Below are 25958 nucleotides of genomic sequence, written 5' to 3' on the forward strand. Positions count from 1 at the left end.
TGGATTATATATTGCTTTAAAATTACATAATTTTACATAGATAATATGTATATTTTATATTGAATAAAGTTCAGTTTCATTATTAATCGAATTGGGTTCCTTTCTTTTCTTTTTTAACATGTTTTAATGCTCTTTTTAGAAATACTGTCATCTAGTATCGACAGTAACAGTTTGACAAATCTTACCTACATTGCCTGCAAGCATTTTTTAGTTAACAGGCCTTTCATATCTCGGTGGCCATGGTTCAATCAACCACAGTATTTGTTGATCTACCAGTATGCTTTGGCACTTCCTCCATTGGCATTTTGAGGATCCGCATGTAAACTAGCTCTAAAATTTCACAGAGCTTCAAATTACAGTGGAGCCTTCCATTTAAATTAGTACAATGGAAGACCGCGTTCCCTTTTCTAACTGACCGAACTGACTGGCAACCTTTTCGTCTGCAACTGCATACTGGCACATTCTGTCCATGGACATATTAGAGATATTGTGTTACTGTTTCCTCACTGTGCACAACTCCAGAATAAAACTCTCGTAACATCTCAGGAGAATATGTTTCTCAACATTTTAAAGGTTAATGTTTTACGAGTCAAAATGGTTGAATCAACTTGGAAGAAGAATATTAGATTATTTGGGTTTTTTTCTCGTTTCATTGTTTTTTTTTTTTTGTTTTTAAATCACCCATACTGATGTAGGAACAGAAAATGAGGGTAGGAATTCCGCTATAGTAGTACCCAATATTTTCTATTTATATTTCCTAATTTTATTTTAGATGAGAACTGATAATTTGTATTATTTGAATTCTTCAGACTACCGTTTTCATCTTGAATGCTATCTCATATTTTGGCCAATGTAACCTCCAAACTTATTCAAGTGTGTCTAGTTGAACTCTCAGGTTTTTATCAGGTACATGTAGTACAACAGATAAATATGTTACATAAATATCAATACTAAATGACAGTCTTATGCAAGTTGAAGGTTTAGTCATGATATTAAGAACATCAATACTAAAAATAAAATAAGAATTACGTAAAAAAAACTTCTACCATCATAGCTAATTAGAAAATCTACCTTCATGGATTAAATAAAAGGTTCTGTTTGAAAATTCCATATCGATTCTGCAGTTTGATAAGATAAACCTGAAAATCAGAGGTTACATTGGTTGAAAAATTGTGATGAGAATATATGTGGCATAATTGCATTGATATATACATTTTTGTTAGCTCACCAAAGTTAAGCAGTGTTGAGCTTGGTCAGTAACAGATGAGTGATGATTTGGGAATATGAGGCGTTGTATATAGGAAGATGCCTACACCTTGCAAGAATTGCAAAATTATAATGTCGTCATCTCCCCTGATCAGCATATAAACGCGACTGGAGACCACTTACAAATTTGATATTTGCTGGATACTTCCTCACAATCCGCCTAGAGCAAATGCCGCCTGTATGTATGTTTATGCATAAGATGAGAATAGTAGTTTGAATAATGTAAATTTTCTATTTATACGCAATAAGAATTTTCAGTTTAATGATTTCAAATAATTTTTTTTAAATCGTACAAGCGCTTCCTTTAACAACATTGCATGAGTGAAAAAAAAAAGGATAAAAAAATCTAATCAAATCGTTCTTCAAAAAGTGTGTGTGTGTGTATTCTGCAGACTATTATATTTCAGCTTAAAGTTGATTGGCTGATATTCCAATGATAAAAAGATTGCACTCCTGTGTACCAAACTTCTAGGAGTGGAATTAACGAGCATTCAAGAAAGAAACATGACAAACTATTTACCCAACCGATTCTTGTAAATGGATCTTCCACATGTGATTATCACTCATCTCCTTTTTCTGCGGAGTGAATGTTTTCACAGAATTGATAAAAATATTGCGAGAAAAATAAAAAGTAAAACAAATATATCTTTAAAAGACGATCAAAAATAGAAGTTTGACATAAGATTACAAGAATATGTATTATTATAAAAAAATTAAACTAATAAAAAATGTTTATCTTTGGCTTAGGAGCACAAATGGATCATAAAACATCTTTTAATTTATATCAGATATATATATATATTTATATCAGATATATATATATATATATATATATATATATATATGCCAATTTTTCTCTCTCGTTTTATCGAAGTTCTCAGAAATCAAGAGAGCTCTCTACCTGGAACACTTGAACTCTATACGAGATACATAGCTATTTGAATGTTCCATTAAAGTTCTTTATCTCTTAAACACTGAGTTAGTTCCTCTCCCCAATGGATCGTTTAAATGTTACAGTATATCTTTCTTTTTAGTCTCTTGGTCTTACTGAATTCCAGAAAAAAATTCATTTAGTTTGGTGGATTATCCAGCTTCGAACAGAAAGGCACAGTAAAATTCCATTCCAGTTTTTTTTAAGCAACTACGAAGTAAAGAAAAGCCAAATCAGTGTTCCTTCATAATTGTCCCTTGTCAACAATCTCAGAGACGGTGTAAGTGGTGGCAGGGGAAGGAGGAATTTATTAGAGAGAAAAGATTTTACTAATTCCATTGATTTTAATCGATTGTGGCAGTTAACTCTCAGCAGAAAAAAAAATATAGGAATCTATGATTATCGAGGAAGTAGACAGGTAATATCCCTATAACACACCTCAGATATTGTGCTGCAGTTTGTGCATATTACATTCGCATGAAATATCTTGATTTTTAATCCTATTAAGGTCAAAATCATAGGGAAAAAAATGAGTTCGTTTTATATATATATATATATATAGGATGGAATAGAAATATTTTTAAAAGTTCTAAGGCTAGTAGGATTTCTTTGGAAACATAATGCATATTTAAAAACTATCCCTTTGTGGAACAACGCCATGGGACTGCTTTCGAGCCGACTGTAGCATGGTTATTTTGAAGTCCAATGTTAACAAATTCTTATTGAGCCATCCTCTTAAATTGAATTTTGACCAGTCTTGACCACTGTTATCAATTATTCATCTGTATAGGAGAAATCCTTCTAGACGAGGGTAATTTTAATTTTTGTCCCAATACAGAGTGACTCTTTTGTGGAGCTTGATTTCCCCACATTAAAAACCAACTTCATGTTTAACTTTAGCCTTATGGGGAGATAAGTAAATAGGGATTATCTTTCTCTCTCCTTGAGAGACTTCTTTCTAGACAGAGGGAATTTTGATTTTTGTTTACTTATGTAGAATACGGACAATGCTATATTTTAGATAGAATATTCAAATTACATTTAATTTTATGGTATCTTTTGTTCTTATTTACTTGCCTACCCACGAGGGCAAAGTTAGACACAAGGTCGGTTATTAATGCGAGGAAAATCCAGTTCCCAAAAAGGAGCACTCTGGATAGGAACAAAAATAAAAATTGTCTCAGTCTAGGACTTCTCCACTGACCGAGGACAGAAAAAGTGAAGTGTAGTATCAGAACAGATACCACATCCTGCTCCTAGCCTAAAGGCCAAGAACATCTTTTGTTTATTAAATTGTTAGGTCAAAGTACAGAATAGTTATAAAAAAAAAAAAAAAAAAAAAATCACCCTCTCCCCATGTTGAGTATGGGTTCCTAATTAGTAAATGCATAAATGCTAAAACTCTAGAGGAAGACCTCCAGTCTGTAGTGGAATTGGGCCGGAACTGGTTGGTAATGTTCAATGCTGCCAAGACCAAGTTTATTTCCTTTAATAATTACAAAAAATCTTCTCAATCACTGATTGTCATGGCCAATGATACATTGCCTGAAAGAACTTTCCTCAAGCTCCTAGGCTTAACATTCACAGATAACATGAATTGGAACAAATACATTGAGGCAATTGCTAAGACTGCTGCAAAGAACGTGAGCTCTCTTTACCGCGCTAAAAGGTTACTCACACCTGAGACTATCCTGTACCATTACAAGGCCATGGTTCACCCATGCATGGAGTATTGTTACCATATCTGGGCTGGTGCATCTGTCACGAGTCTCTTGCTACTAGACAAGGTTAAAAAAAAAAAAAAAAAGTCGCCAACCTAATAAGTTCTGAACTATCATCTAAACTCCAACCTCTGTCCTATTGCCAAAATGTGGTATCCTTGTGCCGGTTTCACAAGTATTTCAATGGCCTAATACCCCCTCGACAACAATATCCCTGACAAACCTGACAAGCAGCAAAATCTCACCCCTACACTGTAGAGATCCTAGTAAAGCCTTCTACTCGTATAGCTTTTTCCCGTTGGACTACTGCATTTTGGAATTCCCTCCTGGTCTCTGCTTCCCTGACTGTACTGACATGCAGAAATTCAAGCGTAAAGTGAACAGACATCTCATTGCCCAACTCCATAAATAGTATCCCTGCAAATCTGGCCCCAAATAGTAGCCCTCACGAATAAATGGCCCTGGGCCTTGTTTGGGGTAAAACGTCTCAAAGAAAAAAAAGCAACAATTTTTGTTCCAATCTGAAGTGGCTTTTAGAGAGAAGGTGATTTATCCCACATTAAAAACCGACCTCATGTCTACTTTTGCCTTAGTGGAGAGGCAAGTAAATAGGGACTTTAATTTTCCATGGCCTTCTTGCAAAGATCAAAGTTATCTTATTCTCTTGTTTATGGAGGAGAGATCTTCTAGACTGAGACAAATTGTATTTGGTTCTTATCCAAAATACATCCTAGTTTCTTTTTTTAGCAATTTTTTTAAATATAATATTTTCGTTCTGTGACGAGTATGTAAATCATCATAAATATTTTTTTTAAATAAAGTTGAATTCTGGACTTGCACCTTTCGATTTTCATCAAATTCTGTCCATTTTTTTTTTTTTTTTATTCTCCGTCGTCAACTGATATGAATGTCCAGGAAAAGTCACTTCTAGTTAATGTTTACCAATTGTTTTTAATACCAGAATATTTTTAAACTGGTACACAATGTTTACTAAACATTAAACAGAAATGATTTTTCCAGAAGCTGACGGAGAATGTCAACAAAAACGGATGGAACTTGATGAAAGTTTACCTTTTATTTTTTTTTATTACGATCCAGAGTACCTCTTTTGTGGGAGAGGGAGTTGGATTTATTCCTTATTAAAAAGCAACACCATGTCTAAATTTGACTTCGTGGGAGACAGAGATTACGTCGTTCTTTGTTTGAAAAAAAAAATAGTTCATTAACACAGCTGTGTAATATCAGGTTTCTTTACAATATAATGAAGTCATTTTTTTTTTTTTTAATTTTCTGCCTGGCAAAATAGAGCAATATCGATTAATCAATTCAAAAAGATTATACGGCATAAAGCTTTAAAAATCGGACAGTTTTATGTTAAATTTATTTTCAACTAAAAAACAAGTGTTTTATTTTTATGTAAATAAATGTACGAGTCATTATTCCAGACGTACTGGAACAGATGGGTCAATTATGAAAAGAGAAAACTAAATAATACGAATATTGTCCCACTTCATGGTGTCATTCAAGGAAGAAGAGACAAAAATGTTTATAAAAAAATGTACCAACTTTAATTAGTGACTAAAAAAAAAAAGTCTAAAAAACACGGAATTATATTTGACATTTGAATAAAATGATAAAATATGAAACAAAAAATCGTTTAGTCTAAGCAAAAATAATATTACGTACTTAATTGTCATATCGAAAATAGTAATATATCTAAAAATTACAAAAATTCATCGAGTAGAAAGTTATTTCAAATAACTTTCTACTTGATAAATGTTCGTAATTTTGGATATATATTTTCAACTACGCCAAAAATAACAAATAACTTAATTGGTATTACGCTACAACAGAACACCGACTACCCTAATTTGGTTTTCTGTTCTGAAAAAAAAGTCTTTCCGACATTACCCCCCCCCCCCCCTCACACACACAAACACACTTGGAGTTCTTTTCTTTTTCATATAATTTTAAATGTTCCACAAAAGATTCGTACGCCATGTGAAAAGGCAGTTTTGTTACGTGAAGGCACACTCAACTGCCGTCGTTTGTTATCGCGCGCTCGCGCGTAGCTTAAACGGAAGCTGTAAAAATGGGTTCAGGTGTTAATACCATGCAAACGGTACATTCGCGACCGGTTTGATTTGTTGTCAGCGCCCTCGATTACCCCTAAAAACAAATTAGAGTGGTCGGTGTTGTTCTGTCGTAGCGTATTCCTATATTTACTAGTTATTTATAGTTAAGATAATTTTTACGGAAAATTTTATAAATTTTCATTTTTTCTTAGACATTATAATAAAGTAGACTGAAGATGGGACATAAGAATGAATATTTTAAATTACTTATGGCTTAAATATTGGTTGTCTATAGCGTTACTTTCTTTTTTTTAATGCATTTATAACGCAATATCAGTTGTTCTAATCAATGAATTTTCGTAATTTTTCGATATATTATTTTCAACATGACAATTAAGTAGGGTTTTACTTAAAACGACGGTAGTGATCCATCCGTGCTGAAATAACGTTATTATTCAAAAAGCCATTCTTAACATGAGAGGGGAGGGTGTTTTGTACCTATTCTGTACTTTAACCATACAATTGAATAATAATAATAATAAAAACAAAAAACATAACACAACGCCGACCATCTAGTTTGTGATTTGAATGGTTTTCGAGGCCGCTGAAAACGAATCTAGCATCTTAACCCGTCGTAAGTTCACCGTTCTGTTGTTTTTACAACCCGTTTCTAGGAAATATTTTTCTACGGATAACTGTCATTTTGTAGCTGTTGCGTAGCGCCCCCTCCCCACAAAACACAGAGACGGAAAACTACCATGTCATTAATATCTACCCCACGGCATGAGCGCATACAAAAAAACATAATTGCACATGGATACATATTTTCAACTTCGCAAAAAAAAAAAAAAAAAAACTTGAATAAACCTAGAACCTCATCTTCCAACGTAGACCCCTACTACCATGTCTCCTTCTCCAACATCAGGGGTCTATGCTCCAACCTTCCAGAGATTGAAACCCAATTACAGGAGACAAAACCGGACATATTCTTTCTAAGCGAAACTGGAATAGGGTCGACCACCTCCCTAGATGAGTTCATAATTAAAGGATACTCTAATTTAACATCTAAATCTGACCCCTAAGATCGCCATGGGTATAATATATGTGCCTACATTAAAGACGGCTTCCCGTGTGGCAGGGATATCTCTAGAGAAGATCCTAATTTACCTTATATGTGCTCCTGGGTTGCACTTGCTTACACCACTACATTTATATTTGCCCTGTATCGGCTCCATAAAAGCAGAGTTACTATCTTTAAGAGCATATCTGAGAAAATAGAGCACATCCTGTCTACACATCCCTCGGCTAACATTCACATCTGTGGTGACTTCAACATCCATAACGTGGAATGGTTGACCCACTTAAATAAGACAGACGATGAGGGGAGGTTCTGTCATGATTTTGCCATTGCTTATGACCTCACTCAGATTGTTCGCGAGCCCACTCGTGTGCCCGATACTACAGGTCAGTATGCAAGCCTTCTAGACCTTTTTCTCACAACTTCCCCTGAGCTATGTTCATGTTCCGTTCTTTCTCCTCTAGGATCCTCTGACCACTCCGTCGTATCAGTTAAGATAAAATTGAAATGTAATAAGTCTCCAGACGTACCCTTCCACCGTACTGTATACTCCATGGCTGACTGAGCTAGCTTCCGTACATTCATATCTGATCTACCTCTGCATTCCATGCTTAAAAAGGATGTGTCCTCTATAGTATCAAACCTGACCGAGTAGTTAATTGTAGGCATAGACTGATTCATACCATCTAAAAAATTCCAACTAAAACCTAACAGCTAGCCATGGTTCTCCCATGAATGTACTGCTGCTAACGCGCACAGAAATCACTTTTTCCATAGCTACCAACGTAATAGATGCACTGAGACTAAAGCTGCTTTCAGGATTGCCAGCAACCACTGTAAAAGAGTAATAAAAAATGCAAGAGAGCTATATGCTCCGTCTGTCAAATCCAAAGTAGCTGAGCAGCGGTTTGGTTCCCACCAGTTTTGGCAAATAACAAATAGGATCCTGAACAGAAGTGTGTGTTCTATCCCAACCATCATCAATGGACCTGAGGTCATCTCGTCAGCATCAGACAAGGCAAACTATTTGCCAAGAACTTTGCAGCTAATTCTACCCTATGTGACCAAGACCATCAACTCCCCATATTTTCTCCTATAACACACAACACACTACGTAACATACAAATATTTGTGCATGAGGTCGACAAGCTAATCAAGAACCTTGATTCCAGTAAAGTAACTGGCCCTGACGGCATACCAATTATAGTGTTAAAAAAGCTTCAACCAGAACTTGCTCCTATACTTACAAAACTGTTTAAACGTTGCCTTAAGGAGAAGTGCTTCCCAACAACCTGGAAAACCTCATCAGTACGTCCTGTATTTAAGAATTCAGGTGATAAGTCATCTCCCTCTCAGTACAGGCCAATAAGTCTCCTGTGTGTCATGAGTAAGTTGTTGGAATCCATATTAAATAGAGAAATAGTCAACCACCTCAGCAGAAATAACCTTCTTAGTGACACGCAATATGGTTTCCGTTCTGCAAGATCTACCGCAGATGTGCTAATGGTTATATCTCATAGGATTAGTGAATCTCTTGACAAAGGTTTCCTTTCTAGGGCAATTGCTCTTGACATATCAAAAACCTTCGACAAGGTATGGCATAAGGGTCTACTTCACAAGATTTCCAGCTACGGTATAACTGGAAATGTTTTCTCTATCATTCAATCATTTCTCTCTGATAGGCTCATAAGAGTAGTGGTAGATGGTCAAAAATCGGAGGCCTGCAGTATTAATGCTGGAGTCCCTCAGGGGTCAATCCTGGGCCCAACTCTCTTCTTGATCTACATCAATGATCTCTCTAAACACATACTTAAATCATTCGTTGACATCTATGCTGATGACACAACCATCTACGGCAACACATCAAAGGCTGTAAATGACGAAGTTCTATCTGATTCTCTCTCCTCTGATCTCGAGCGCGTGGTTCAGTGGGGGAAGATGTGGCTGGTTACCTTTAATGCATCCAAAACCAAACTCCTATCCTTACATCATCAACACTCTGATCCCCAGCTGGCATCAATTGTGATGGATGGCTCTCGTCTGGGTGAGGCCCCGTGTTTTGACAAGCTTCTGGGTTTGACCTTTACTCCTGATCTGAAATGGAACACGTACATCAAGTCTGTTGTCAAGGTCGCTGGAAAGATGGTGGGATCCTTCTACCGCTCCAGAAGATATCTCACTACTGATGCAATTCTCTATCTATATAAAAGCCAAGTACGTCCAAGGATGGAATACTGCTGCCATATCTGGGCAGGAGCTGCTAAAAATAGCCTATCCTGCCTTGACAGAGTACAAAATAGACTTTGTGGCTTAGTGGGGGATGCCCTTTTCTCTACCCTGCAACCCCTCTCCCACAGAAGAGACATTGCGAGCCTATCTTTGTTTTATCGTTATTTCCATGGTAGGTGCTCGTCTGAGCTATAATCTCTCGCCCCCCTCGCCAATCTTTTATGAAAACCACCTGTCTAGCTGAAACTACTGTCAAAAATGTTCCCCACACTTTATCTGTGCCTAAATCAAAACGTAGATTCCATGAACAAAGCTTCTTTCTCACAAGTGCACGCCTGTGGAACTCTGTTCTGTCTGCCTGCTTCCCACCTGACTACAACCTGGATGTCTTCAAGTCCAATGTAAACAAATTCCTGATGAACCGCCCCCTTAAGGAGACACTTTTATTAAATCCCCACACTAACGTACTGTACATGCAATAATCCTTATCCCTGAGTGGCTTCTGGGCCTTGATAAGTGGTGACCACCTCGTAAAAAAAAAAAAAAAAAAAAAATCACCAGTCTAGATGTAACATGAGACAATTATGATGTAGCTCTAAAACTGTTAAGGGAAAAATATTTAAATCCAGATTTAATTAGAAATCGGGTTTTTGAAGAGATTATTTCTACTCCGTCTCACATAACGGATTTAAAAAATTTAAGATCATTTCTCGAAAAGGTTAAGCAAGATCTGACAGAACTTGATAAGTCTTACGGGACTGACTTTTTTACTGAGGGTGGAACCTCAGGGGCATTGATAGCCCACATTATTTGCCAAATTTCCTAATATTATATGGAGAAAATTAATGAGTAGAAGTGATGAAAGATTCCCTTCTCTGAATACTATTATGTCCCATGTGTTTGAAATTACGGAATATTTATTAGCCGCCCCGCTCAATGTTCGGCGGGAAATTTGCACACCAAAATTGGCGCCTTCTTCACCCAATATGAAATCTAATATGGCGTCTTCGTCTCCACGTAAGGTGAAGGCCACTTTATTATGCAAGCTGTGCGAAGCTACAGATCATTTGATTAAGAACTGTAGTAAATTTCCTCCCTTCGAAGCTAAATGCTGAAGGGCCAAACAATTAAAATTATGTACTCGGTGTCTGGGTGAACACTCAGATGCAGTTTGTTGAGGAAGTAAGGGGTTTCCTTACCCTTGTGCAATCTGTGGATTAAAAAGCCACTTTAGTGTTATGTGCCCTAAGGGTAGGCACCGCCAAAAATGGCCGCAAAATCAAGTTGTTGTTGTTTTTTAAAACTAAATTACATTTATTAAAATCCATTATTTCTGAGTAACTTTTTTTTTCCAGAAAGATAAAACCCTGAATTTTATCATATAGAAAACAGAATAATGTAAAACTTTTTCTACTATTTTTAATTCAATTTTAAATGTTAAATTTTCCCAAAAAGTTAACAATTGACATTTTTTGTCTTGCACAAAAAACGTACTTAAATATTTAAAAAAAAGGGGTTTTGAAATAATTAATTTATTTATTTATTGTCTAACTAAGATTTAGGATGATTTTCTAAGAGAATATGCAAAAATATTATAATATAAGTACCTGAATTTTAAATAATTCCACTTATTCATATAGGTAACCAAATATTTTGCGTCGACGTAGAGTTCAGATCGACTCTGTTTACGTTTTCTTTTGATGATAAGAAAACTATGGAAGACCAAACAGGCCAAAAAAACTTATTTTTCAGTGACGAAAATTTCAATGTATTATTAAGCTGAGGCTGGCCAGTACCAGATGGGTGACCATTTGTATGAGTTTGGTTTTTAATGTGTATGTGTGTGGGGGCCAGGCTCCCCAAAATGGGGTGGGGGCAATTTAAAGCAGAATAAAAAAAAATTATTTCAGCGCGTTTGGTCCACCGTAGTCGAAAGGCGGCAAACGTTTTCAAACGGGATCGAAAAAAATTATGCTATTTTTAACACAAAGGGCACAATATTTATCGAATTTTTTTTTTTGGTATCGATTATTCAAAGAATGCCCTGTTTAATAATGGTCATGCATTATTCGGCTCGCTAAAAAAAAATTGTTAATTTATTTATCAAAAATTTTAAAATAGCTTTTTTCGTATAAATATTAAAAATTTTTTTTTTTTGTTTTGCTTAACTTAAATTAATTATTTTACTTAACATATTCACCGAATTTCACACTTCAAAACTCAAAAGTGGGATAATTAAACACAATCGAAGTTCTGATATTCAGACGTCAAAATAAGGTATGCAAACAATTTTTTTTTTTTTTTTTTGAATCTATAATTCTGTCCCTTACAACAACACAATATGTTGATTTCAGTTTCAGATGATTATTTTAAGCATATTTGTTCCCACTTTAAAACAAGGGGGGGTTTTGTAAGCAAAAAAAAATATATATATAAATATCGTTTATGAAAAATAAGTACACTGTTATAAAGTTCATTCTTCTCCTAATAATCGCTGAAAATTTCGTATTGATCGGATAATTACCTGATTTTTGGTAGATTTTTAAAAAGACGGTCCGTCAAAAAGTACTGACCTGCCCCCCCCCCCCAGTTTTGGCGGTGCCTACCTAAGGGAAATAAGTCCTTTGTGGGCAAAACATTTTCTGGACAACAGAACAGTATTTTTCCTGTCCTTAGAATATCGATGAAAGCACATGGTCGACCTATCTACTTTTTCTGTTTGATTGATAGTGGGAGTCGGCGATCGTTTTTCGCCCAGGCAATTCTATTTAAATTGTGTTCTGCTAAAAACAAAGCCCAAGAAGGTTGATATGGCTGTGAACATGTTGATTGGCAGTGCCTCCTTGAAATTGCAGGAGTATAATATATCTATAAAATTAGGTGATCAAAATCCTTTTAAATTTGCAGCATTATTTTCCAGGGATTTGAATTTAAAATTCGAAGTTAAAGTTGTTAATATCTTAACTCAAGAAGGATTCTGACTCTGTCCTGGTTATAAGAATTTAAAAGGCACTCCCATTAAATGGATTATTGGTTTACACCTTCGGAGTAAATTAAATAATCTCAGATTAGTTGAGTGCCTTAACGGCAATGCATGGAAACACCGGGGGGGGGGGTTACATAATTCTGTTTGGCAAGAGCCAACATTTTTTGAATAAAGATTTGAATAAAATCTTTACAGCCATATCAACCTTCTTGGGGTTTGTTCGCCCATTTAAACAAGTGGGTGTAGATTTCACCGGTCAATTTTCCAGAAAAATTTAGAGGGGTAGAAGTTAAAATGTACATATTTCTCTTTACATGCAAGAGTTTGTGCACAATTCACTTAGAATTATTGCCGGACAGAGCGCCCGCTCTTTCATGCTGCCCTTTTTTAGGTTTACCAATTTATTCGGTATCCCTACGCATGTATATTCTGATAACGCAAAATCTTTTGTTGCATCCAATATATTGTTATTGAACGTGCTCAAATCGGACAAGCTAAAGGAACTATTTAAATCCATTCACATCATCCATCGAACAATTCCCTTTTACTCTTCCTGGCAAAAGGGAGCCTGAGAGAGATGAATTAAAACTGTCAAGCAATGTTTGAGGAAACTATTGGGCAGAAGAAAGTTGGATTATTTTGAATTTCTGACTGCACTTTCTGATATGCAAAAGGCAATAAATGACAGAACCCTCTAAACAGAGGCTTTAGTATTTTAACTCCAAATCATTTTCTTCAAATAGGCTATCAACATCGTTTGCTTATTAATAATTATGATGCTGAATTATGTCTTGACTCCCCAAATAGGACTGCCTTGTTACATTCCCTCGAAATGAGGAATAAATTTGTTGAAAAATTCAATCATATCTGGCATAATGATTACCTCTTGTCATTAAGAGAAGTCAATGCCAAAATTGGGAGCAATTGTGCGCTTAAGTTATTTATCTGTTGGAGAGATAGTACTTATTAAGTCTCCCAACAAAACCAGACAATTTTGGAATCTTGGTAAAATAATTAAATTAATTACTGGAAGTGACAATAATGTTCGTTCTGCGGTCGTTCTTAAAGACGTGTGTGAACAGGTCCATTCCTTAAAAAATCTTGTGCCCTTGGAAATTAACAGTAATGATGATATTGTATCAACTTAAGGAGGTCCTTTTTTCTGTCTAACCTGTTCAGTTCCTAATGATGGAACATCACCCATGGTGTAGCAGTATCAGAATTTTTGTAGGAATTTTTGACACCCCTAACACGAAACTGCGAATACAATATAAAAATCTCGTAATTTCTCTGTTAAAAGTGGGTTATTTATTTTCTTTATGGATTATACTTCCAAAATAAACTATTACAGTTGTTTTAAAAGTAATAAAAATATTTTTATTTTTTTTTAAAACAGTAATGAATTTTCCGAACTCAATATTTTTCAATTTTTAAACTCAATATTTTTAAATTTTAAAAATCTATCAAAATTTTTCTATTGATTCTATTTTTACGATATTTTCAGGGTCAATGTGAAATTTTATGTTCTTTCCAATAAACCGAATATAATATTTTAGACAAACGTTTTTTTTAAATTCACGCCCCCCCATTTTCACGCCCCCCCCCCATTTTCAACTTTCTCTTAAAAAGTAAATAATTAATTTATGTTTAATAGTTTTATATATCACAAATTGAAGAGAAAAGGTCAATAAATAATATATTCAAATTTAAAACAAAAAAAAAAATCAGTTTTTTAGAAATTTACCTGTAAAGTCCGAAGTTTAAAACCTTTTTAAAAAAAAAAAAAAACACATTGTTTTGTTTTGTTTTTTTTTTTTAAATAAAACCTTGGTCCTTACTCCTTTAATTGAAAAAAAAAATTAGGGCTTGAATTACATTTTTCGAGGAGTTATAAGCTTGGAAAGATGGGGTGGAATTATTCACTATTTTCACGAAATTTCTGACACTGCTACCCATGGTGTGCTGCGATTCCTGTGACAGCTGGAACCATTTCAGCTGCATAGGAGTAGGTATCCCAAACTGGCCTAGTTTAGGATGTGAAAACTAGTAAATAAAGTTAAATTTCCCTTAACTTCAACTTGCGATATCTCATTTATTTTTTGGGTTATTTTGAGAAAGTTTTGATTTAAATAAAATTTAATGTTTTCGCTATTAAAGACACAAGAAAAAAAAATTATATATCTATAAGATATATAATTTTTTTTTTCTTGTGTTTTTAATAGTTTTTTTCCAGGTTACTTCAAGTTATGTCACTAATTTTGGTGAACATGGCTTTATTTTTTTTACACAAAAAAAATGTTGCCGTTTTTCAAATTTGGTGCGCGCGATATTGTGAGTCTCTAGCTATAAAAAAAAATAGTACCATTTTAAAGAAAAAAGGTCACTTATCAATATGGTGAGTTTAAAAAAGGGTTTTAAGTTGTTTTTCACAACAACAACAAAAAATCCAAATTGAAAACTTCAGTGAAGGAAATATAAAAGAAATTCAATTGAAAAAATTCCACCATTTTGTACAGAAATATCCCCTCTTTAATAATCTGTTGGTGTCATATTACTACGCTCATAAATCAAAGAGCACCAGCAATCACCACTAATAAAAGTGAATGTACCTACACATCGAGATTTACAACTTAATGCCAAGTGACCGTCACGAAAATCAACTGTCAACCACATAACCCAACGAAAGAACAAACGACTTGTTTCACTATGGATTTGTTTTTGTTTATTTTAAAGTTATAGAAAGTTATTGTTTAAAATAATATTTTTAGTGCTATAAACCCGTCAATAAAAGAAATGAAAATTGACAATTTAAAAGATAATGTCAGTTGTTTATTTTCTATATCTTCTTTCAAACTTTCATATGTTCTTTGCTTTATCTTTTGGTTGGATAAACTTCAACATTATTAAATTATCTTTTAAAAATTAAACTGGGTACATTTAAAAAAAAAAAAAAAAAAACATTTTTAGTTCCTGTTTACAATGCCTCCCCACGGGACAGAGTTAGACACCAGGGTCGTTTTTTAACGTGGAGAAAAGGAACAAAAATAAAAAATTGCCTCAGTCGTGAAGGATTTCTCCTCCACTGACAGAGAACAAGAAATTGAAGTGCAGTATCTGAAGAACAGATACCAAACATTTTTAGTTGCGTGTGACTGAAGGGAATTTTTTTCTCATTTAAAAAAATGTGCCTCATTTTTTTGTTTACTTATTTCTCTAATATTCTGTCGGGCGTTTTTGATATATCTAACATTTTGTTAAATTATCTTTTTTTTATTAGACTGTACAGTTGCATTACTTTAAAAAAAAAATAACAAAATATAGCTAAGTTTTAAGTTACGTGCAACAAGTCATGTGTAAATAAAAAAATTAAATTCACGTAAAAATGTGCATTCTTTTGTTTATGTTCTATCGGGCGTTTTTGATAAATTTGAACATTTTGTTAAATAATTTTTTAATTACACTGTATATTACTTAAAAAATAACTGAAAATATAATTAAGTTATGTGCATGTGGCGCGTAAATGAAAAAATTAATTTCACTGTAAAAATCATTTTTTTTTTAAATTTAATAATTCCAGAGACGGTACTTCTACAGTTTATCGCCGAAAATGGAAACGCCAGGTTTTTTGGGGGTTTTTTGCGCACCTCTCGTTAAAATCTGAGGGAGAAATCAGTATTTTAAACTATGACCGAAGTTAGAAATAAATAATAAAAATGTTAAACTAGATATTAAGAAAGAACTATGAAAAAAAAGTAAATAAAGAAAGTGGAAGAGAACATATATCCGTAATTATTTCATTGAAAATGTTTTGATTTAATTAATGGGTACTAGTGCACTTATTGATCCGTGCTGAAATAACAAGGTTATTATTTAGAAAGCCATTCTTAACATGGGGAGGGGGAGTGTTTTGTAAGCATCCTGTAACTTAACGTTACAATTTAATAAAAACAGATATCATAAAAATGTAATCAAACTTGAAAATACTATTTAAACATAGCGCAGATCAATAAGTGCATTAGCACAAATTAATGAAAACGGGAATGTTTTTCATGAAACGTATATATATTTTTATTATTAAAAACAGAAAATGAAAATGACATATTCATAATTGTCTAAACTGGGCGAGCGCCATTTGAAAACCAAAACATTTATTGTATAAAAATTTATCAAGAAATAATTGGAAAAACATTTATTGAAAAGTTTGCGTAAGAAAATATAATTTTAATAAAACAATTTTGTAATTAAAGCAACATTGGATTTTTATAAAATATATATATTTCTTTCCGAACAAATAAATAATTTTAATGAAACATTCTTTTGAATTAAAGCAACTTTAAAGGGTCAACAACAAATTGATAAACTTGAACTGAGATATTTCAAGGTTGTGTTAGGTGTCAAAATCAACACCAGTGGAAATAAAATTCAACTGGAAGCTGCTTTCTCTGACTACTTGAGAAGAAATCCAGTTAATTCATTTCCACCTCCAAAGCAACAAAAAAAAAATCCCTTAGTGAATCTGCTGAACATTCAGATAACTCCTGCAATTGTGATGAAGAACCATCTCAGGATATCTTTACTTATGAGCATCAAGGACAATGGGTTGCTGTCTACTATGACATCAACTTTTACATTGGCCAAGTCATTGAGGTTATATCTGCATCCAGCACTGTAATAAAATTTTTATCGCAAACTAAAGGTAGAAAAGATGTTTTTCAATGGCCTTTGTCAGATGACATTGCACAGGTAGAGTCAGCATTTGTTTACAGATGGGGTTTTTCGGTAATGCCAGTTTCAAGTAATGGTAGGATTTGGAGTGTTCGATATATCTACCATAGCAGAAGCCTATGAAAGAATTCTGAGAGAAAATCAATAAAGAAAGGAATCGTAGACCTCTGCCTAGAAAATATCTTTCTTGTTTTCTTGTCTTTTAAGTTGAAAGTTTTTCAATGCTTGAAAAAATGACTTGTGACTTTTTGTATAACAAATTTCTAAATCTTATTGCTGTCTGTCCTTTTTTGTTTTTTTTGGTGAGTTTAAATTCGCGAAAGTAAAAATACTTCTGTGGCAAAAAATTTTGTTATTAGAAACAAGGCAAACATTTTTTTAATTCCTCACCCAAAAATTAGTAAAGTTGCAAAGTTTTAAGCTTCTACCTCCAATCGTTACATTTTTACAGCAATTTCAGTAACACATACTTTTGACTCATTTTTTTTAACCCTTTTTACCAAATTGTTTGTTCGACTGCTTTTACATGGTCCACAATTGAATGGTTTTATCAATTTATAATTAAAAGAAAAAATTATCTTGATCTCTAATGTGTTATGAATCATACTAAGAAGATTCAATACATTAGCTGTTGAAATGAAATTGATATGAAATGAACAAAGTTGCATTTCCGTGTCATATTTGCACTTTTTTCTCGTTGGTAGTGGGATTTTGCCTAGTGTTTAGGTTGGTTTCATCTAATAATTATTGCTTTCATTAGTATTAATTTTCATTTACTACAAGATAACATTACATTTATAAGGATTTTTCACTTGTTAGCTTACAGTTTTAGTTATATACTATGAAATTTGGATTCTGGACCAGATAGCAAATTTTCAACTTTCCGACAAACTTTGAACGATCATAACTTGATGGCTAATTGAGCTACCAAAATAAATTTTGTACTTTTGTTTATGGTTTACAAAAATCTATATGACCACATTCATTTCTTTTTAGATATAATGAAAATAAGATGTTGGTTTGGGATACCTAGTAGGAGTTAATCAGCAAGATACCTTAGGGGAGTGGTTTTGTTCAAATTGTAAGGATGATGCTCCGCAGATCATTCTACATCGTGAAAATTAGCTAATATCTGGATGCATACGGATTATTGAAGTTTAAATTGACAGCAGACAGTGGCACACATTAATATTAAGTAGTTTTAACTGAATTAAAGTTATAATTATTGAATCTCAATTTGAATCATACTAAGAAGATTCAATACATCAACAAACAAACACATATAAAATAAGAAGTTTAACTGAACTAAAACATATTGAAATTATAAATTTGCCTGAATTAAGACTTATGTTTATTGGATTAACTTGCTATTTGTCATTTATCCGACCGTATTAATTAATTTGTACTGGGAAAAAGTAATGATTATCCATTACTCCCTCCTCCCTTGGCAGGGTGTGAGAAATTCCATATACATTCGCCATCTTTCTTGTTTAGGCCGCCCACACAGTTATGGGGGTCGGGCGTCATTGGTTAATTTTGAATGTGTCAAGTGATTTGCTTGGCACCTTTTTTTGCATCATGCTTTTATTTTTCAGCAAAGGGATGGACTCCAAATAAGCGGCTCCCACACGAGAAGGGAGCAACGTCAATTACTTCATGTTGTATCACCAAACTGTTGGTGAACAAAGGATCACATCTCTACAAGCAGAAACAATTTTATATTGCTGAAATTATCTTAATTACAGGATGACATTGATGAACATTTCTTCACGTTTTATTTACCAAATATTGGATCTTATCTCAATTCAACTACAGTCCGAAGTTACTCGCATTATGCCTAATTATAGGCACTAACACTTCCGCCAAGTCCACCATGAACATACATGGATCCTTTCGAGAAGGACAAACTACCACTCCGTCAATAGGAGTTCATACTACTGGTGCTACGCAATAGAGACAAAACTGGTCACCGTTTCGCAAATGAACAATACCAGAACCAATAAACTTTCATTGCTGTTACTTTTGAACAAATTTTGAGTTTGAAAGGTATGGCTTTTTTATTTGTGGATTTTTTTGCCTCTGCAGAGAGTAAATTGGGATGTGAGAAATAATTTCTTACATCTGAAAATGACGTCAGGTAGTTAAAGGGAGGTAGGAGGTGGTGGTTTTCTTTTCTTTTTTTCCCCTAGACGTGCATCCGTATCGTGAACGTTTGTATGATTTTTACCATTTTTTAATTTAATTATTTTTCTATGTTCCTGCTTCTAAATTAAAAAAATAAAATAAAATGTTATGCTGAAAGTTTCACATTCATGCAAGCAAGAAGAATATTAGAATCTTACATTTAAAAATTATACGAAACATGTAATTATATACATTAAATAAACAATGCTTAATTCAATGTATCGGTAGTTCGAGAAATTCATTTTTCTTAGAGTTATATCGAATTCATTAATATGGACTTCAGGGGCTTTTTTCGTAATGTTCCTGTAAAAATAATATTTTTTTTTAATTGTTATAATTTTCGATGCTTTATTTTCATAAAAAAAGCAAAAATAAATTCATGCATTTTTTTTTTTTTTTACTTCAGAAAACCATAACTTTAGTAAAGGTATTTTTTATTCAAACAAAACAATACATTTCTACTAAGATTTAAACAAAAACAATGAGTTCATTATATTCCGTAATCATTATTTGATAGACACTGAAAATTTCATTAAAATCGGTTAATTTCCTGATTTTTGGTGAATGTTTAAGTAAGAGGGGATGTTTATACATTTTTCACGTACCTAGTAAGAAAACATTCCGTAGAAATGGTTTAAATGCCAAATTCGTTTTCAGAATTCAGCGGCCTTGAAAAAAAAAAACCCTACAATCACAAACTAGAATGGTCGGCATTGTGTTACACTTAAAAGTAACATTTATCAATACAGGTTAAACAAAGTAGACACAAGGCTATGAAAAAAATAAAAAATAAAAATAAAAATCGAGGAGAGAGGGTGTCAGCCTCTGTCTATCCTACTCATTGCAACCACCACAATGCCACATTTACTCTAGAGGCCCAGGCCCACCCGACTTAAAATATCCTTAATTGTTGAAATTTGCTATCCTTGACGAAAAGTCAAGGACGGGCTCCCGGCAAGCCAGACCCTTGTGTAATAGGAACCCTCCGCGGCAATCTTTCTCGACACAGTTAAAAAGATGACTACTATTTGTTGGCTTTATTTATTTGAATTGTTTACGAGTTTTCGACTGTTAGCTATTCTGTACTTTACTAATATTATTATTGTTGTTTTTATTTGTACTTTGGACCGAACCGGATTGTTTTTTTGTTGCTTTTATTTTTAGCCTAATCTAAACTTAACCCAAGTTTTAGGTTTAATTTGACAAAAGTCTGTTTGATTCAGTTGAAATTCTGTAGAAGCACTCCCATCCCTTTTTATTTTTACTATTATGCAAAAATTAGTTGCTTAAGAATAATACTGGATCCCATTTTACTCGTAATAATTTACGTGACCGAAATAGGAATTTACCTGAATCTGCAGTAGTAGTAATAGTATTAAAAAAAATCAGTTGATTTTTATAAAAAGAAAACATAATTATAACGAACTTCTGCAGCTTATGAACCGTGCTGAAATAATATCGTTATTATTTAGAAACCTAGGGAAGAGGGCTTTGTTAACTATTCGATACTTTCACCTAACAATTTAATAAACAAAATATACCACAGAAATTGAATTTATCTTAAATACTTAAAAAAAAAAAAAGGGGGGGGGCATGCCCGGCATGGCCCTTAAACAGCAGAAGTACCAATTATGCAATACATGGTTATTAATCGATTAAAAAGACAATCGTTTGTTTGGGTTTTTTTTTTTTCTTTTTTTTCTTTTAGTTTAAAAATAAACTGATTTCGTAAAACAAAAAAATCGATAAAAATCTATTATTGTGTCAAGGTTTTGGGAATCTTTTTATCATTACTCCTTTATTCAAATATTCAAAAACTGATTTCGTAACGAGATTATTGTTTAATCGGATTTTTAAAATTTCGTTTTATTTTGTGATTTTATTTCAATAAATATTCGATTAATAATAAATAATTAAATTCTATTTCGTAATCGCGGAAACATACGTATGGAAGTATCTTATAATTTTATTAGGTGCTAGTGCACTTACTGATCCGCGCTATTTTTTAAATCGTATTTCCAAGTTTAATTAAAGTTTTATGATGTTTTTTTTTATTCAATTGTAGTATAGAATAGGTACAAAACACCCTCCCCTCCCTATGTTAAGAATGTTTTTTTTTTTTAAATAATAACGTTATTTCAGCACGGATCTATAAGTGCGCTAATATAAAATAATTTTAAAAAGGTTCATGCAATTTTTGTCGTGGCTGTAAGAAATTCGAAAATGATTTAAAATCATTGATTTTTGACACTTAAAACTGTCACATTAACCTTACTTTTAGTCAAATATTACTATCAATTTGACAATCTTATAAATGAACGATGCTTTATCGACTTTCGATGATGATAATCATTTGTGCTCCTCAACCAAGACGTACAGTATTAAAGACTCCATAGACACCCACAAAAAAAACTAAATTTATAGATTCAGCACACTTAATTAAATTGCACCCCCTTACCAGAAAAATGAGATGCTACTTTTTTAGGCGATTACGAAAAAATATTTTAGAAATTGGTGCTAGTGCAGAGAGTGATCCGCGCTATTTTTTAAATCGTATTTCCAAGTTTAATTAAAGTTTTATGATATGTTTTTTCATTCAATTGTAAGGTATACAATAGACACAAAACACCCTCCCTCCTCATGTTAAAAATAGCTTTTTAAATAATAACGTTATTATTTACGTCCGGATCACTCTCTGCACTAGTACCTAGAAATTAAAGTAGGATATCAATTTCGCCTATACATTAATGTAAAATAATCTTTCATTTATAGGCCATTTAAACTTTAAAGTTTACCACTAGCCATAAGTTCAAGTGACAAGGGCATAAAAATCACGTAATCGCCTAAAAAATGGTTAACTGCACTAAAATGCTAGAATAGTCCGGAAGTAAAGAATTATTTTATGTTAATTTATGCGAAACTGGATTCCCACTTTATATTTTAAAATAACTGTATTGTTTTGTTTTTGTTTTTTTCTTCGATCATTTTTTTCTTTCAGGTCGTTTAAGAAAGAGTAGAATCTCATTTATTTTAATATGGAGTGTAGGGCGAGGGGTGGAGATAAAGTGAAAATGTGCAATAATACCAACGAAACAAAACGGTAAAAATAGTTTCTTTCTCACCTCTTCCAATTGCCTTTGCAGCTCTGTGACCATCATCTTTAGGTAATCATAGCTGGCACAGGTAAGGGCCTTCATCCAACTTTCCATTTCTTCCTGGGAGGCTGCACTGAGGACATAGGTCCTCGCCCCAGACCGAGGAAAGACAATTTCGAAGGTGAAGGATTCAGTAGACATGGCAGCCCCAGAAGAGCCGTTGTTGGCGGACCCGTTGTTGATGTGATGGGCAGCGGCCAACTCGATCGTGCACCCTTCCAAAACCACAACCCCCACAGGTTCCTTGTCGTTCTTTTTGTAGTAGTAGAACAGGAGGTTCCCCTTAAGAACGAACCAGCTCCGTTGAAAGGACTTGTTCACCTCGCCCTTTTTGAGGAGGTAACCCTCTTTGTCGGAGATGCTTTTAGAGTTCGCGTAGTGGATTAGACTTTTTTCGTTGATCTTCATTTTGAGCCTTTTAAAATTCCTTATCTTGCTGATATTAACAACTCTATGGTTCATAGTAGTGGACACGGGGAAGAAGGGATGAAGGGCCAAGGTGAGCAGGACCGTTCTTCCGGGTTTTGGGGGGAGTTTTTGGAGTTTTCCAAGAAGAATGGCGAACGTGCTCGGCTGTGTGTTTTTTGCGGGGCGTGTTGTTGTAAATGATAAAAAGAAGAAGATGAAAGATAATAGTTATGCCGAACAGTTACCTGGTGAAATAATATCATGGTTGCTACTTTTGTTTGTTTCTCTCTTTTTTTTTTCTTTTACGAATGATTCACTAACTTAACTGTTAGCTTGATGGTCGGTAGTTATTAAAGAGCCAAATAAAAAAAAAAAATGAAATAATAAAATAAAGAGTAGTGAGGAAAGAGGTTTCTTTTTAGTAGAAGAAGAAAAACAAGAGAAGGAGGGGGAAAGAGGCTGCGTTGTTAACTTAACGGTTATATCATGGAAGCAGGAAAAGGAATGTCAGAATTGAGAGGAGAGATACTGAAAATAGTAGAAACACATTTAAGAGGCCTTTTGATGATGAAAGACGTGGGAGATCTAGTCTCCAGCAACAGCAATCCCATCTTTTCTAGTCATGATAATTAAAGTGATGATGCATCATTAAGTGATGAGGATCAAATCTGTTGACTCCTCCTTTCTCATTCTGACTGACTGACTGGCGGTTTGTTGCTCAGCTTGACGTAGCGGAAGTACACAAGATACGGCAATGCGCATGCGCCGAGTAGAAGCATGGCGAAGCAGACGCTTAATTATTGTTGTTGTTGTTGTTGTTATTATTATTATTTTTTTTACTGTTTTCAGTTTTATTTATTTTATTTTACGTTTTAATGATTATTAGATCAATCTTGACCAGCTGTATCAGTATCTATTATATATATATTATGAAATATATAATTTCTTAACCATGAAATTTGTTAACCAAGTTTTTTTTTTACAAAAATTATAAAATCAAAGGATTTCACACAGCCAAAATGCATAGTAATGTCATAATATATCTTTTTCCACTCTTTCTCTTTTCTGTATCTTTCTGTTTTCTCGTCGTCTCTATATATATCCTTTCCTCCTCTCCTATTTCTGTCTTTAATTATTTCCACGATCCCATTAAAAAGTCAAAGGATTTCACAAAATCAAAATACATTGAGGTGTGATAGGTAATATGCTTCTTTCTTTCCTTTTCTTCCTTTCTCCCCATATCTTCCCTTTTCTCCTCTCTTTCCTCGTTCCTCTTTTTTTTATCTTTCTTTTAATTATTTACATTATTACAAACTTAAAGTATTTCACAAAGTCAGAATACATTGTGATGTCATAATTATGGCCATGACAAGAGAATATTCTTTTCATTATTTTGACTCTGTAGTATATATCAGTTAATATCTTATATGTTTTTAGATAGAGTGATGTGGTTCTCGATTAATTAATTGTGTCTAACTGTTGGATATATAGCCGAGAGTCAGAACAATGAAAAGAATATTCTCTTGTTATAGCCCTAGTCGTAATAGACCTTTCTTCATTTCCGCTTTCCTTTCCTTCCTCTTTCTCTCTATTTTAATTATTTACATCAGTTCATTCGTCTCACTATTTCTTATATCATAAGCTATTCTATTTGAAGATGTGTTCAACTCAGTACTTATCCATTTTACAACTCAATCTCTGGCAACTTTGCGTCTGCATCTTCCATAAGCAACCAGAAGATGCTGAAGCAAAAACTGCCAGATGATTAATTCAAAAGACAGCATTTCCTTCTTCCCCATGTAAAGAATGGCTTTTTATTTAGAACACTATTCTTTACATGGGGAAAGTGAGAATGATTTCATGTTGGCATAATGTGTTGAAAGAACTCTGCCACTGCTTTGCTGGTTATTGGTGTTGACATTTTGTCAACAATTGGGGACTTTAAGTATCTCTCGACAGTGAGCAGGAATTGCTGTCCCCCAATCTCGAATGTCTAATGCAATAAACTTCCAAGGCTGAGATAGGATGTCATATGAGAACACTGGTTCCTGTTTGTGTGCATCTTGCTATTCTTGGCAAAGTGTGCATAACTTACACATTCTTTCAATATCTTTGTTAATATTTATCTAGTTTACACTTTCTCTTGTGAGTCGACACTAAATATGCTTGGTGAAGTTGATATAGGATGTCCTCCTTCATGGAGTCCAGGATGAATATTTGTCTCTTTTATTTTGTAGCATTTTTTGTTTTTCCAATGAGAAATTGCTAGATGAGATAGTCTGATCATCATTGACGTTTATACTATCCCAGCTTTGGGCCTTCAGTAGCATTCGCTGTAGTGTGTTGAATTCAATGGTTTAGCGCACATTGTAATCAGTGACTTTGCAGTAATGGCCAGTGGTGGGATTCAAATTTTTTAAGAACAGCTTCTAAGAAAATGTTAATAAGAATAAAGAATCTACTATAATGTAGTTACAAATAGGGGTTTACGTAATTTTAACAACCGGTTCGGTAACTCATAATATTTTAAGCACCGGTTCGCACGAATGGTGATGGCGAGGGCTTTCCCATAAAGTGATATTGCTGAATGCCATACACAATTAATAATATCTCTAGTTCAATGTTGCTGCATCTGGTTTGTGTATTAGTGAACGTTTGGGATCCAAATGGAACTGGTTTGGCATCTGGGATCAATGCTGTTCCCAGGTCTTTCTACTAGACATCCACCTCCAATGATGTGGGTTTAGTCTGATTGCAGTATGAAGGATATGAGTCATCAGAAATCATTTCCTTGGGTTGTTTATAGCACTTTTGGTGGTCCTAAATCCATGGTGAATGAGATTTAAGAAGACTGTGCAATAGCTGAGCTTTTTCCCCAATGTTTGAAATATCTGAGGAAAGGTAATTTAGCATACTTAGAAAACGTTGTAGTTCCTCTTTTTTTTGTTGCTGTTGGTTTTGCATTTTCTTAATGCCATGCACCTCCCACAAGGTGGGGTACAGCTGGTGAAGCATACCAGCACACATAAGAATCTAGGGGGCCCAAGAATGTTAAAGTTTAAAATTGAAATGAGCAGTAATGTATGAATTTATTTATTGTTGCTTTGAAACTAAAAGGGAATTCCGAATGCACTATCAAAACCATGGACATTATTAGATACTAGGCACAATAGTTGGATTCATTAAGCCTACAGGACATC

The 25958-nt window shown here is 33.8% G+C and overlaps 1 protein-coding gene across 1 annotated transcript in view; it reads right to left on the bottom strand.

The window, feature by feature from the left end:
* The window catches only part of LOC145290515 (uncharacterized), a 107229-nt gene extending 83718 nt beyond the window's left edge, over window positions 1-23511 (bottom strand). Inside the window, exon 1 of the mRNA XM_080136495.1 lies at window positions 22318-23511. Coding sequence (XP_079992621.1) covers window positions 22318-22812 — 495 coding nt within the window. The 5' untranslated portion in view covers window positions 22813-23511. The remainder of the gene's footprint in view (window positions 1-22317) is intronic.
* Window positions 23512-25958: the final 2447 nt, after the last annotated feature.

Source organism: Euprymna scolopes, chromosome 1, assembly GCF_053919585.1.
Source record: "Euprymna scolopes isolate OS-2025 chromosome 1, ASM5391958v1, whole genome shotgun sequence".
NCBI classification, from domain to species: Eukaryota; Metazoa; Mollusca; class Cephalopoda; order Sepiida; family Sepiolidae; genus Euprymna; species Euprymna scolopes.